The sequence below is a fragment of the Protomyctophum parallelum genome, assembly GCF_964188405.1.
Source record: "Protomyctophum parallelum genome assembly, chromosome: 19".
Classification (NCBI taxonomy): Eukaryota; Metazoa; Chordata; class Actinopteri; order Myctophiformes; family Myctophidae; genus Protomyctophum; species Protomyctophum parallelum.
In genome coordinates, this window is record NC_139717.1 from 40,621,130 (window position 1) to 40,636,875 (window position 15,746).

Here is a 15,746-nt window from a genome sequence, read left to right on the forward strand (position 1 = left end):
AATGATACAGAGCCACCTCCCCGACAATATCGGCGAGACAGTTTGTTTATTTTTGGACCACAATTCTTATGAGAGACGATTTTAAGATGACTCAATGTTATTATCCATAGAGGAAAAACCTCCGTGAACCCCTTGGAACCTGCAGGGCATGAGCGAGTGACGTCAAGGACTTGGGCGATCTATTGAAAAGGAGGCAGGGGGAGCGCACGGCGCTGTCTGATAGTAATTCACAGTTGGGACAGACAGGGTTGTTCAGGAGCCATGGAGCCTGGCAACAGAACAAGCGCTCAGCCTGACAATTTGCTTTGCTTCCACCTGACGTTTCCCTAATGACTCCTATCTGTGACACCAGAACCACCCCGCCTATACACAGAACCCCGTGTCTGGAACAGACTGTGGGAAAGCGCTAAAGGGGCGTAATGGGCTCTGTTGCATTGCACCAGAAGTAGCAGATCTACAATCTCACAACGGATCGCAGCGCGAGGCGATGTGAGATTGTCGCGCTGCTATTTTCGGCGTGCAACACAGACGACAGTAAGTATAAATCCAACTTAGCACACACAAACCCACCTTACAGACAGTCAGACACACACACACACACACACACACACAACAAGGTTTTACATACACCTGAATATGCACGCGTGCATCACATACATATAGGAGCACACGCGCATACACACGCATGTACACGCATGTACACGCGCGCACATGCGTGCACGCTCTTGCAGAAGTATAGGATCCCTGCTGTTCCACAGATATGAAGAAGAAGAGGAGATTGATTGAAATATGGATACCGAGGACAGGTAGAGGTGGAGAATTCTTGCTTTTCCTCTTCCCCTGGGAGCCAGCAGGTCCCCTTCCTCCTCTTAACATACCTTATTAAATTTCTCCTTTCTTTCGGCCTCATGCTGTGACCCTGCTTCACACATTCTCTTCTCTTTTCCTCTACCCTGCGGCCATCTCTCTCGCTCTCTCCCCATCTTTCTCTCCCTCTCTCTCTCCCCCGGGGACTCATCTATCCCTCCCATCTCACTCATTCTCCTATTCTCTCATACCTTCTCTCCCGTCCATCACTCTAACCCTCTAACCAAAGACGCAGCGGTCTCTTTGTTCTGTGGCTGTATGCTTCCATCTTCCTCGTCATGATTCCAGGCTCTCTTCTCGGGCTCCATCCCGTTGCCTGTGGGCTGCCTCAACCTTTCTGTGACCCTTTGATTCAATCTCGACCGACAGAAGAAGGTGGAGGGAAGCTGCGTTGGGTGTGGTTGAGTTTCAGGGGTGAAGTCAAGGGGCCAGCTAGGCACTCCAATGTTGAAGCGCTGGGCCCTAGTGGTAAGTGGAAGGACTGCAGGTGGACCCGTGGATTCATGACGAGGAAACCCTGTGCAGCTGAGCTTTAGCATTGAGCGCTCGGTTGCACTTCCGCATTTGACCTCCAAATGCGCCCAAAAAGGCGGAAATAGACGGTCCCTCCGGCGGCTTCAAAACGCCACTGAGCAACTTCCACTGACATGAATAGTGGAGGGGGCGGAGCTTCGCGCCAGATCAGTCTCTATCCTTTTAATACTCTATGGGTGAAGTCGCGGTTGAGGTTTAGGTTGGGGGCGGGTGGTGATTAGGTTGGAACTGAGATAGTGTTGATTTCATCGACTAAAACTATGACGAAAAATGTTCGCCGACTAACGTTTTTCACTGACGAACTAAATAAAAAACAGGCTACGACGACTAAAACTAAGACTAAATCTATTGGAGATTTCGTCAACAAATAAAAAAAACTGTTTTGTCCCAACCCGACCCTTTGGTGTGGTTTGGGCTTGGGACAATAAGCAAGGTAAACAGATCGTTTTGCCCTGACCAAGATGGACGCTCTATGATAACAGTGTTCTTTGCGATCTCGGAATTGACGCTCAGATTGAAGGTGACTGAACAGAACATCGATGTTATGAACTCATTAAATGAAAATCACACTCATATCTTATCATCATACATCAGTCAATCAAATCATCACATTCCTTGCTACAAACACACCTACACACAAAGCTGTGCATAGGAGGGGCTAGCGCCACTCAAAAAATGGGCGATATGTCGCGGTTACAATAGTAACGCACACTTCTGATGAAAGTGAAAGTAACTATCGGCAGAATAGTTATTTCAAAATAAAAGGCCCCGTGCATCCTGGTGGCAGTGAAGGGACAGCGCTCAGTGGTGTCAGTCAAAGTGTTCAAATAATAGCAAAAAAAAAGCAAAAAAGTGAGGAGGTCTAATGCGAGTTTATTCCAAGCCGTCGGGCTGTAGAAGCAGAATGCTGCTTCACCGTGTTTTGGGGCTTTTCCTTGTGACATCATGTGGCAGCCAAGTCTATGGACTTTATGCGTCCCCTTAAAAAGGCACCCTTCACTTCCCACTAGGGTGATTTGTATATGCCACAGTAGGCACTTGGAGCAGGTCAGCAGTAGAAGACCTGAGGGGGGGGCTGGCAGTTTGGAACATAATCTAGGCAGGCAGTCATAGAGGTAAGGGAGGTATAAACTCCATGTCTTCCTCCTGCACATACAGTACATGCTAGGTAAGCGCTTTCCATCTGAGTGGTCACAGTCCAAAAGGTCAGGTCTGCAGAGCTTTCATTTCCCCAGCAAGCGGCGCAGACAAGCCACAGGCTATCTCATGTGGATTTACAGTCTCCATGATCTTACATTCATGTGCTCACAAACACAGACGATAAACTCAGTGCTTCTGTGGATATCTATCTATCTATCTATCTACAGTATCTATCCATCTATTGAAGTGATATCAGATCTCTCTCTCTGTGTCTCTCTCCCCTCCAAATGCCATCCAGTCCAAAAATAAGAATCAGAGGGTCCACAAAAGGGCATTCTTCACATAGAGCTATTAGGCATTTCTGGCACAGTCTCCAGTGTCCTGCTTTCTCCACTTTGGAGATAAAAAAGCAGAGCAATCTCACGCTACATTGGCTCCAAAAGACAAACCAGGCTGAATAATTACCCGGAGCAGGGCAATAATCAACAAAGTCCAGACAAACGCGCAGGCTTATAATAATTGTCTTTCAAACTGCTGACAGCCCTTTGCCACAGCTATCTCCTCGCCTAATGGTACGTAGCCAAGACCGTATAGCCTGGAAGAAAGATGACAAATAAATTCAATTACAAAAAAAAAAAAAGGCCATTGTCAGTGGCACTGAAAAGGGATGTGTGCAGGTGACAGACGGAGCGTCCTGTCTGTGCCGGGAGGGGGGGGGGAGGGACTGGTGGTCCCTGACTTGCATGGACATCCCATGATAATCTATTATGACGTCCATGTGACTGTGTGGCTCCTGCTGTGCTCAGTGGCAGTGGTGGTGGAGGTGGTGGTGGAGATGGTGGAGGTGGTGGTGGAGGTGGTGATGGAGGTGGTGATGGAGGCGGTGGTGATGATTGATGGAGGTGGTGATAGTGACAACAGCCCCCTCGAGCGAGGAGCGGCTTTCCCCCGCGCTCCGCTCACATGGTCTGATAGAGATGGCGGCGACGATGAAAATGGTGCATTTCTATAGCGCCTTCATCCAAGGCGCTTCACATAGATTTGTGCATTACATTCAGATCAGTACATTATAAAGTACTCGGACGATACAACTTTAATTTCTCTCCTAGATAGTTCCAGTGATCCTGGACTGCACCAACACGGAGTAAATAAGGTGGTTGAATGGAGTGATAACAACGCTCTCTTCATTAACCCAAAAGAGACAGAAGAGATTGTTTTTGGTGCACCACTAGAGACACACAGATCCCCCATCACTATTCATAGTGAACAGATTAACCAGGTGTGTTCATATAAATACCTGTTTTTCACTTTTCACTTTTGTTTTTCACACCTGGTGTGGATGTTTGTCTGTAGCCTTAAAGTCACAACTGCTGCAACAACTAAACATTAATTTGTTCAAAGATTGTTAGATAACCACTTCAGAGGCTCTATACATCCACGTTAGATAACAGCATCCGAAGGTTAGCAAGAAATATCATCTCTAATACTAGCCATGTTTTGTATGGAGAGTATAGGTTGCTGCCTTCAGGAATGAGATATGGTGTTCCAGCATACAATAAAGTGTAAAGACTGAAGGTCTTTTGTCCATCAGTCGACACTGAGACTTGGACTAGACTGAGCTGTGGACATTGCTCTCTGCCCTTATGTTATATGTATGTAACTGAATTTTATTTTTTTGTCCTGTGTTATGTCAAATGTGTGTATAATTATGTGTTGCATACAAGGCCGCTGGGTCGCAAAAGAAATGTCAGTGCAAACTGACAATAAAGTAATGTATATCATATCATATAATTCACCCATTCATACACCGATGGTGGAGGAAACCATGCAATGCAAGGCACCAACCTGCCCTATCGGGAGCAATTAGGGGTTCAGTGTCTTGCTCAAGGACACCATCTCTGGGGGAGCCCGGGATTGAACTGGGAACCTTTCGGTTTCCATCCGGCCACTCTACCCCTGAGCCACCGCCACTGGTAGAGATGGTGGAGGAGGTGGCACACAGACACAGACACACACACACACACACACACACACACACACACACACACACACACACACACACACACACACACACACACACACACACACAGTTGAAGCCATAATTAACAACACACTGACAAGTGTTCTGGTGAACGCCAACGTGTAAAGCACGCGCTGCATGGTGAGCGGAGCACTAATGGGTCAAGCCCAGTCCGCGGCAATGTCTGGAACACCAAATGCCTGCCAAGCGGTGACCATCTGACCTCCTGCGGCAGCCAAGCTATTCTGTAAACCCGTTTAACCAAAGCCTGCTTCTCCCGGAGAGCAGCGTTTTTTATTGGGTTTGTCGTTCACCGCAGGGGTCATCATGGATGATAAGCCCAGCGTGCTTCCTGGATAAGGCTTTCTGAACAAGCAATTTAAATCTTCCCCAAACACATGATTGGGTCCCGACCCTTTTGCAAAAAAAAAAAAAAAAAAAAAAAATCTTCTTCTGGGGAGATTTTTAAATGGAATAATCTGTAACAGGGAACACAGACTCACGGAAAGATAAATCATTGCACAGATCAAATGGCCGTTAAGAGCTGCTGCATTGCAGCGAACAGCCTTTATACACTGGAGCCAAGGCCAGCACTTATGACAGCCGATTGTACTAATCTGTGTGACCATGTGTGTGTGTGTGTGTGTGTGTGTGTGTGTGTGTGTGTGTGTGTGTGTGTGTGTGTGTGTGCGCGTGCGTGCATGTGTGGAGAGAGTGAAGTTATAGTCGTGTGTATCAGTGTATGCAGGCATAGGTGTGTGTGTGTGTGTGTGTGTGTGTGTGTGTGTGTGTGTGTGTGAGTAAGATGAAGATTGAGACAGAGGAACAATGTCAAGCTCTTGAGAGAGAGAGATAGAGAGAGAGAGAGAGAGAGGGGCCACTGGGTGCCCCAGTCATTACAGCTCATTTGTCTGAGTGCTATTCCACTCGGCTGGGCTGAGTTAACAGTTTGCTCCGGATCGCTCCCTCGGATCCCTCCTCTGAGCTAGTACAGCACCCTGCAGCTACCACAGAGACAGGGAAACGGGGCATAGTACAGCACCCTGCAGCTACCACAGAGACAGGGAAACGGGGCACAGTACAGCACCCTGCAGCTACCACAGAGACAGGGAAACGGGGCATAGTACAGCACCCTGCAGCTACCACAGAGACAGGGAAACGGGGCATAGTACAGCACCCTGCAGCTACCACAGAGACAGGGAAACAGGGCATACACTTGTGCATGCCCCATGTGTTGAGAGAGAGTGAGACACAGGACAAAACTTTGTCAGAGGGCATTAAAATACAGTTGTCTGTGTGCGTTATAGTGCCAAAAACCCAAAATGTTGTCTCACACACACACACCACACACACCACACACCACACACCACACACCACACACCACACACACACAACACACACACACACACACACACACACACTTTGAAGCATTTTGGAGCCAACTCCCAGCAGGTTCCTGATCTCTCCGATGTCTAATGACAACTAATCAGAGGCACCATCCACCATCTAATTAAGCAATTAGCAGCTAATAGATTCACGTACCGTATATGCAACGCATGGAGGATCCATTATGGGACTCCCGTGCACTTCAGTGGAAGAAATCTACCGCCCCCCTAGGCCCTCATCCAACCAAACGGGGAACAGGTTTGGTGCATGATCAGTCTATTGTGGCACGGCCAATTTTCTTCGCTTCACAAGTTTATTTACTAGGATTGATTCACCTAGAAAATGTGTCTCCTGTATGTTCAAAGTTTTGCAAGAAACTTTAGCCGGGGCACAGATTGTAGGATAATTATAGGGCTGTGTTGGTATTGGAATTTTCGATTGCCGTGGTGAAAAAGCAATATGTATGTATTGCTTTTATTATTATTATGTTTAGCCGGCGGTTTAAAGCCAACATTTTGCAGCCACAGTCGTAAAGTCGGATTGTTTATTTTGTGTTGTAATTTAATTATATAATTGTAACCCAATGTTTAATCCAGTAATGCAGTTATTTACCCTGCCCTAATGATAATTGAATTGATTTTGGGCTTGATTCGCCCCTGCTGAGAATCATTGAGTTGTTCCCTATGAGGCCGGTCTTAAACGACCCAAACATTATCCTTTTATTTAGTTTATTCGCACAATAAAAAAACTGTACAAAAAAGGCAACATCAATAAAAGAGAAGTATGTGCAGGTGAGAAAAGAAACCCATCGTAGTACGATTCCAAAGTCCTATATAACATGTTATGATTATGTATGACTGTAAAAATGACTGGCAAGCAGTGCACGTCATGGTGGGCGAAGATGGTGCGCGAATACAAAGAGGTCGTCCACTATCTGTCGACTGTCAAGTCAGGTGGACTGTGGAAATGAGACACACGGAACCGGCCTCCGCAAGCCGTGTCTGACCGTCCACCTCCATGTTTGTCTACATCGGCCTCTTCGCGATCATGTGACACGGTGCATATGCAGTAGTTCCCTCTGAAATAATTAATTGAATTTCCTTCAAAGCTTGCAGGACGGCGGTGTTGTTGAGTGGAGAGTTTAGTTTGCTCCATGTAAGAGATAAAAATGAATACATAAAAAACCATGTCAATGAGGCAGTAGGTGGATCTATGGGGTTCTGAGTCATAAGGCTGATTATAGTGCCGATCTGGAGGGATAGAGTGTCACGTCTTAAATTGGAAATCTAACTTGAAAGAGTAAATTGGATGTGCAGCAGGAGAAATTCTGATTTGCGGGCACTGCTGGGAAAAAAAAAGGATTAAAGTGCAACGTGTGGGAGATATACGAGATAAATGTTTGCACAACATGCTCACACGCACAACACAGACCCATACAGACACACGCACACACACACACACACACACACACACACTGATGCGTAGGCATACCATGCACACAGCGATGCATGCGTACGTGTGCGATTCACAAGCTCACAGATTGAGTGCACTCAGCAAGAAAGTGTTTCACGGATGGCAGTTCTCCTTTCTTTTTCCGCTTGAGAGACTTATCTTCTGAGCTCAGGTGGTGTTCCATCTGTTTATGTGCACTTTGGAACACACACATACACACACACACACACACACACACACACACACACACACACACACAATGTCATCCCTTCAAACTTCATTCTACATCCCTCTCTCTCTCGCTTGCTCATCCTCCTTTTCCTCTCCTCTGACTCTTCCTCTATTTTTCTCGCCCCCCATCTCCCCTCCTCCTCATCATCGTCGTTCTCCAACAGCCTCAACCTCCCCTTCCGATTTATTTCCTTCTTCTGTCCATCTGTAGTCCTCCACTCCTCCATGTCCCCTGGTCCGTCCATCTGTAGTCCTCCACTCCTCCATGTCCCCTGGTCCGTCCATCTGTAGTCCTCCACTCCTCCATGTCCCCTGGTCCGTCCATCTGTAGTCCTCCACTCCTCCATGTCCCCTGGTCTGTCCATCTGTAGTCCTCTACTCCTCCATGTCCCCTGGTCCGTCCATCTGTAGTCCTCCACTCCTCCATGTCCCCTGGTCCGTTCATCTGTAGTCCTCCACTCCTCCATGTCCCCTGGTCCGTCCATCTGTAGTCCTCCACTCCTCCATGTCCCCTGGTCTGTCCATCTGTAGTCCTCTACTCCTCCATGTCCCCTGGTCCGTCCATCTGTAGTCCTCCACTCCTCCATGTCCCCTGGTCCGTTCATCTGTAGTCCTCCACTCCTCCATGTCCCCTGGTCCGTCCATCTGTAGTCCTCCACTCCTCCATGTCCCCTGGTCTGTCCATCTGTAGTCCTCTACTCCTCCATGTCCCCTGGTCCGTCCATCTGTAGTCCTCCACTCCTCCATGTCCCCTGGTCCGTCCATCTGTAGTCCTCCACTCCTCCATGTCCCCTGGTCCGTCCATCTGTAGTCCTCCACTCCTCCATGTCCCCTGGTCCGTCCATCTGTAGTCTTCCACTCCTCCATGTCCCCTGGTCCGTCCATCTGTAGTCCTCCACTCCTCCATGTCCCCCGGTCCGTCCATCTGTAGTCCTCCACTCCTCCATTTCCCCTGGTCCGTCCATCTGTAGTCCTCCACTCCTCCATTTCCCCTGGTCCGTCCATCTGTAGTCCTCCACTCCTCCATGTCCCCTGGTCCGTCCATCTGTAGTCCTCCACTCCTCCATGTCCCCTTGTCCGTCCATCTGTAGTCCTCCACTCCTCCATGTCCCCTGGTCCGTCCATCTGTAGTCCTCCACTCCTCCATGTCCCCTGGTCCGTCCATCTGTAGTCCTCCACTCCTCCATGTCCCCTGGTCCGTCCATCTGTAGTCCTCCACTCCTCCATGTCCCCTGGTCCGTCCATCTGTAGTCCTCCACTCCTCCATGTCCCCTGGTCCGTCCATCTGTAGTCCTCCACTCCTCCATGTCCCCTGGTCCGTCCATCTGTAGTCCTCCACTCCTCCATGTCCCCTGGTCTGTCCATCTGTAGTCCTCCACTCCTCCATTTCCCCTGGTCCGTCCATCTGTAGTCCTCCACTCCTCCATTTCCCCTGGTCCGTCCATCTGTAGTCCTCCACTCCTCCATTTCCCCTGGTCTGTCCATCTGTAGTCCTCCACTCCTCCATTTCCCCTGGTCCGTCCATCTGTAGTCCTCCACTCCTCCATGTCCCCTGGTCCGTCCATCTGTAGTCCTCCACTCCTCCATGTCCCCTGGTCTGTCCATCTGTAGTCCTCCACTCCTCCATTTCCCCCGGTCTGTCCATCTGTAGTCCTCCACTCCTCCATGTCCCCCGGTCTGTCCATCTGTAGTCCTCCACTCCTCCATGTCCCCCGGTCTGTCCATCTGTAGTCCTCCACTCCTCCATTTCCCCTGGTCTGTCCATCTGTAGTCCTCCACAGTCCTGTCTCTCTCTCTTCCTCAAGCTTTCCCTGCAGTCCCATTGACCATGCACCGTGCTGTGAAACGCAGCGCAGGCCAACAGAGCAGCAGATGGCCACACACACACACACACACACACACACACACACACACACACACACACACACACACACACACACACACACACACACACACACACACACACACACACACACACACTATCATTCACACGTTATCATACTTAATTGCTCCTAACACATTGTCAGACCTGAAGACAAAGTGTCAGACTCTGACACGTCTTAGGGCAGGCTTTGGAAATGAAGTCAGGGTTGTAAAACTCTGTGTCAAGGGAGAGCATGCATGCACGCGCACACACACACACACGCACGCACGCACACACAGACACGCACGCACACACACCCCCCACAGCCTACCCTCCTACACGCACACGAACAAGTGTGTATGTACTTTGTGTATGTACAATGCATAGTGCTGTCTACATAACATGCTATAAGTCTGTATCAAAGACTTAGATAGCATTTGATACAGACTTATAGCATGTCATGTAGACAGCACTATAATTGCAGTGTATGTAGTCATAGCACGTCATAGTACATATGTATAGCATAGTAGTATATATGTGTATAGTTTATATGTATAGTTTCATTATATAGATATTCCAGTTACTTTCTTAGCTTACGCATGTTTCATGATACATGTTTTTATGTGATGTATTCCCATGCTTTTTTGTTCTTGCTTAATGTAAGTCGCTCTGGATTAAGAGCGTCTGCTAAATGCCTAAATTGTAAATTGTATATAAGCACATATCCCAACATCCAGTGTACTACTATACTGTACATACAGTACACACGACTGCCCCAAGACGCTCTTTTACACACACACACACACACACACACACACACACACACACACACACACACACAATGTAAATCGATGAGCCCGTCTTTGGCTTGGATCATCATGAGAAAGGCATGCTCTGCCGCCCACAATCTTGTTTGACCCCCAGAGCACATGCACCCACCCTGCTCCCACACACTACACACACTGGGGAGCCGCTCGGGTCAGCCACGCTTCAACCCTCTCACCAAGAAACAAGCCTGACTTGTACTGTATACTGTATAGCTGTCGTATACTGCGACGCCTTGTGATCTCTGTCCATCGTCTGTGTTCGGTGTGCGACACCGGCGCGTATAAGTCTATCCAATCCACTCCAATGTATTTATATTATAGCGCATTTCGCTACTCAGGGTTTACAAAGTGCTGTACAGAAGGTTAAAAGCTAAATACACTGTAAAGCTGAAACATAGAAACACCAGCAAGACCACACAGTAAAAAAAATAGAACACACAAAGCCAAATAAAAAAAAACACAGAAACTCTCAAACGGAATTAAAAGTGAAGGTGCACAGGTGTGTTTAAACCCATTCTGACCTGAGATCAGATTCATACGAGGTTTCCACTGGACACGCACTGGTCTGATTAACCCATTCTGACCCGAGATCAGATTCTAAAAATGTCAGTCGCTCTTCGATTTTTCAAAAATAGCAGACCTACAAGCTCGTATCGCGCCACTCGGTGGCGCGATATGAGCTTGTAGATCTGCTATTTTTAAATAGCTAAAGCATAACATGATGCTGACACCAAAATGGGTGCCCGGTCAGAATGGGTTAAGGCGAGATTTAAAAGTCTGGATGGTGGGGACTAGTTCGACATGGAGGGGACTAGTATGACATGGAGGGGACTAGTTTGACATGGAGGGGAGCTCATTCCACAGTGTGGGGGCTATGCCAGAAAAGGCTTGTTCCCCTCTGGTATTTGAACATACCTTTTTTTGTGACGTCGAGATTCAACTGGCCTGCAGACTGCAAAGGCCTTGAGGGAGTATATTCACAGAGATACTGCGGTGCCAGACCATTCAGTGATTTAAAGACAAACAATGGCATCCTAAAATCAACTCTAAAACGAATGGGTGAGTCAGTGAAGAGAGAGGCCAGAACAGGTGTAGGGGCGTAGGCTAGGGGCTATACGACTACTGTAAAAGGCATGAAGGGAACCATTTCACATTTGCAGCAAGAGGTCACAGGCTTTTCCAAAAGCCCCTGCTAGGTTTTCCACTCGCTCTCAATACGGGGCCAAATGGAAGCCTTGGCTTCTGCGAGGCGAACCCATTCGAGGTTACTACTACGAAACCTGAGAGTTGCCAACCACAACAGTTCCTCTGAGTGTCCGATGGAGCTGACTTAGCTTTGGCCTCTGTCCTGACAGACCCGACCGCGTAAGCGAAAAAGAAACATTAAACACGCAGCGTGTCGGGCCTCAGTCAGGCCTTCTCGGTCCAAGCACATCAGGCCAAGCGCTCCTTTTCCAAGCAGCCTCTGACATATTTGCTTATGTTGTTAAACTCGGATATTCCTGGAAATCAGTTGGCACTTTAAAGCCTGCAAATTGCTTCTGGCTGTCGCCCCCCCCCCCCCCGAGCGCTGTTTGCCCAACCAGGACCCCCTGATTCTTTCCCGTCTCAATAAAGAGCTGCCTAATTACGGCGTCTGTGAGGTATTATGGGGCTTAGTGTGGACACGCAAGTCCGTCCAGCGTAACTTATTTTCTGCTTGGCAGAATGGAGATAATTGCTTAACAAATGGCACTTCACGGTGCGGTCAGTTCACCAACCCCGACAACCGCAGTCTCACTCAACCTGCATTTTTGCCAATAAACAACGACCGGAGTCATATTCGCGTAATAACTCCACGTGTTTAATTGCAGGATAAGGAGGTTAGCAGGGAGAGGAGAAGGGTGTGTGTGTGTGTGTGTGTGGGAGGAAGAGAGGCATTTGTTGCATTATGTACGTGCCACATAACACCATAATTGCCCATAAGGCATCTCTCCTTCTTACTCTCCAGCTTTCTGCAAATGACATCCGGTGTGCATCCGGTCGATGGTATGTAAGGCTCTGTGTGCATATATAGATACAGCCCATTCCTCTGTTGCCCTTCGTTGGCAGAGCGCTGTATTGATTGACGGCAGCTTGTGGCTGCGTGCATGCAGAATGTTTATAAAATGCACGATGTGCCGACGGGATAAATAAATGCATTGGGTGCCTCAAAAACCAGATGGCTTGGCGAGGATGATGTGTGTGTTTGTTTGTTTCGCAAAGCACAGTTAAACCATTAGGACATGAGGCCAATTCTACAAATGCCTTATAAATCTGAAGATCTCACACGTTCACGATATGTTCAAAAATACCAGATTACAAGCTCGCAGTGCAGCACAAAGAGGCACAATGCTGCCAAGAATAGGGTACTATTCCCTCACAAAAAAAACATGCAGTAATCCTGGTCTCTATACTGCCTCCCCCTGGCCAGCCGGTGCACCTGATGGAGGGGAAAGGAACTGGTTGGAATAACGTGTTCCTTCCACGTGCTATGTCCAACCGGGGGAACTCCCCCCACCCCCGCCTGTCAGGTGAAAATAAGCCGCTTGGACTCCTCATGCATTGACGGAAGTATGAGGCTAGTCCGTTGGTCTCCCCAGGTTGAGTATAGCAGCCATGATTACATTATTAGACCAGTGATTTTCAACCAGTGGTCCGGGGACCACCAGTGGTCCTTGAGGGTGTTCCAGGTGGTCCCCAGCTAAATGATGGAGAGTTGGTAGTTGTATGAAAAACATCATGTTAGCTTAGCCTCCCGGTCAGCCAAGCTAGTGGATCAGGGTTAAACTACCACCGGATGTTTACGTCCGTTGAACAGGAAGTGATTTAGCCCGATTTGACTCTTTGGCCAAAATCAGCATAATGGACCACAATGTCACGAAATGACTCATTTTAAAGCTGCAAGTCTCTAGTTTACACCGAAAAAATGATTTCGGTGGAAAAAATGAGGGTGGGGTGCCTACCTGCAGAGAGGCGCGGCCGGGTGCGCTGCGTCTGCATCTCCTGGCGGGCGTGGGGCAGCATGTGGTAGCGCTTGGCCTCGTTGACCAGGTCCCGGCACGCCTCCGACGACTTGATCAGCTCCTCGTTGTCCACCACGTTCAGCAGGTAGGACGGGTGGATGAACGGGAGACGCACCACGGCCAGCAGCTCTGACATGTGCTGCAGGACAGAGAGAGAGAGAGAGAGAGAAAACAAAGGAGAGAGAAAGAGAGAGAAACGTAAGGCGAGCGAAAGGGACAGAGGGAGAGAGAAGATGGAGAAATGGGAGAGATAGATGAAAAGAGAGAGGGAGACAAAAACAGAGAGAGAGAAAAGCAGACATTAAGTCAAGACAGAAAGGTAAATAATCCGAAATGGCAAGCATGGCAGCAACGGAAAGAGAGGGACAGAAAGGGGTGGGGGGTGAGAGAGAGCAGACTGCTCCGCTGTACAAATTGTAAAATAAACTAATTCATAACTAAACACGACGGCAAGCGAAACCAGAAGCTGAGGGAACGAAGACAAACGCCGGATGTGAGGACGGCAGGTCTCCAGTGTGGGCTGAGGAAAGGAGGCCACCTGTTCAGACAATAAACAACCGCGTCAGGAATTGCTGTGGAACGTTGTGCACATTACCACTTCTTATAACCACTTTAGCTCCATATTGATGTATGACGGGGCAGTGTGAGCTTGGAATATCTTGGGGATTTTTACGATTCTTTTGGAAAACGTATTTAGACTGTATATAAAGACACACCCAAAATGTGTGTGTGTGTGTGTGTGTGTGTGTGTGTACATGTGTGTCAACATGCGAATGTGCACGCAAGAACGTGTGTTCTCGGTGCTGCACACATTCATGAGTGCTCGCTTAACACAAGAGGCAGGTCCGGCTGTTACCATAGCAACTGTGGCTGTCCGCGACTCGCCTAATGCTCGTTTCATACTGTACTCCTGTATGTGCACGTGCGTGCACATGCACATGTGTGTGGAAATGCATGAGTGAGTGTATGGTCCACACGTGGCGTCGTTTGTATACTGCTGCATATTGTTGCTTGTTGGGCAGAATGTTTTAGTTTTCAACCAGTGGTCCGGGGACCACCAGCTGTCCCTTGAGGGGGTTCCAGGTGGTCCCCAGCTAAATGATGCAGAGTTGGTGGTAGCAAAATGGAATGGACCCTTATCTTTAACTCTTGAGAGTGTAATATGAAACCAAATGGGTCCATTTTGGTTTAATTTTACACTCTGAAGAGTTAAATAATTGTTAACCATCTGCATTACTAAATTCACACAAAGTCTACACAACTATAGTGTGTGTAGAAGAATTGTTAGTTTTGTGAACATTTTCCTGTTGGTACCACATCAATAAAGCATGGAATTGTGGACCAAAATCGTATCCAACGACAAAAAAGCCTCTTAACCCATTCTGACCTGAGATCAGATTCAAAAAATGTCTATTACATCCTGACAGTTTCATTATTAACCCATTCTGACCTGAGATCAGATTCTAAAAGTGTCTTCGATTTTTCAAAAATAGCAGACCTACAAGCTCGTATCGCGCCACTCGGTGGCGCGATATGAGCTTGTAGATCTGCTATTTTTCAATAGCTAAAGCATAACATGATGCCAACACCAAAATGGGTGCCCGTTCAGAATCAAATGGTGGTCCGTGTAGCTCAAATGGTGAATAAATAATGGGCCTTGATGTGAAAAGGGGTGAAAACCACTGCCATAAATGAATGCCACGTTGGTTTCCGCACGTAAATTAACCCCCATATACTTGATCACACTACAGCGCCACAGAAAAGCATCACAAGTTGCAGATGCACAAGCTCGAAATATTGAGCTTGCGGATCCGCTACTTTTCCCATTTTCAAAATTGAAAAGTAACAGTTTTGGACATAAGAGGTGTCCACCTGACAGAGACGATACGTGTAGTGTACGTGTGAGTGTCGGCGCGCATACATAATAATAATAATAATATCTCAAACTTATATAGCGCTTTTCTGAGTAGTGAGTACCCAAAGATGCTTTACATGGGGGGGCAGAGGTAGCAACAACTTTATTAGGAAAAATAAATAAACACTAAAAGCTAAGGGATAAAAACAGTGAAAAGAGTTAGCTAGGGAAAGCAATGTTGAAGAGGTGGGTTGCGGTTTATAAGGTGTAAGGGGGGTGCAGGGGGCATCAGTGATTTAGGGAGGGCAATCCCTACGTGGACGTGGACGTACTAAAGAAAGATACTGGTGCGGAAAAAGCACAAATGAGCTGGCCAGATGTATGGAGAACCGAGATGACTGGAGACGCCGATGGAGGACTCCACAGGGTTGGGGCAGCTCTGTCGCCCCACGTTTAGAGTTTGGTCTTGGGGACGTTGGAAAAAACCCTTCTGTCATGTATGCGCATGCGTCTGCCGTAACCCTAT

General features: G+C 47.9%; 2 protein-coding genes across 2 annotated transcripts in view; one reads left to right on the top strand and one right to left on the bottom strand.

Annotated features, from left to right (window-relative positions):
• Nucleotides 1-15,746, top strand: part of atad2b (ATPase family AAA domain containing 2B) — a 636,500-nt gene that overhangs the window by 290,588 nt on the left and 330,166 nt on the right. The window lies entirely within an intron of this gene.
• Nucleotides 1-15,746, bottom strand: part of klhl29 (kelch like family member 29) — a 343,820-nt gene that overhangs the window by 63,331 nt on the left and 264,743 nt on the right. Inside the window, 1 exon segment of the mRNA XM_083791051.1 lies at nt 13,306-13,504. Coding sequence (XP_083647177.1) covers nt 13,306-13,504 — 199 coding nt within the window.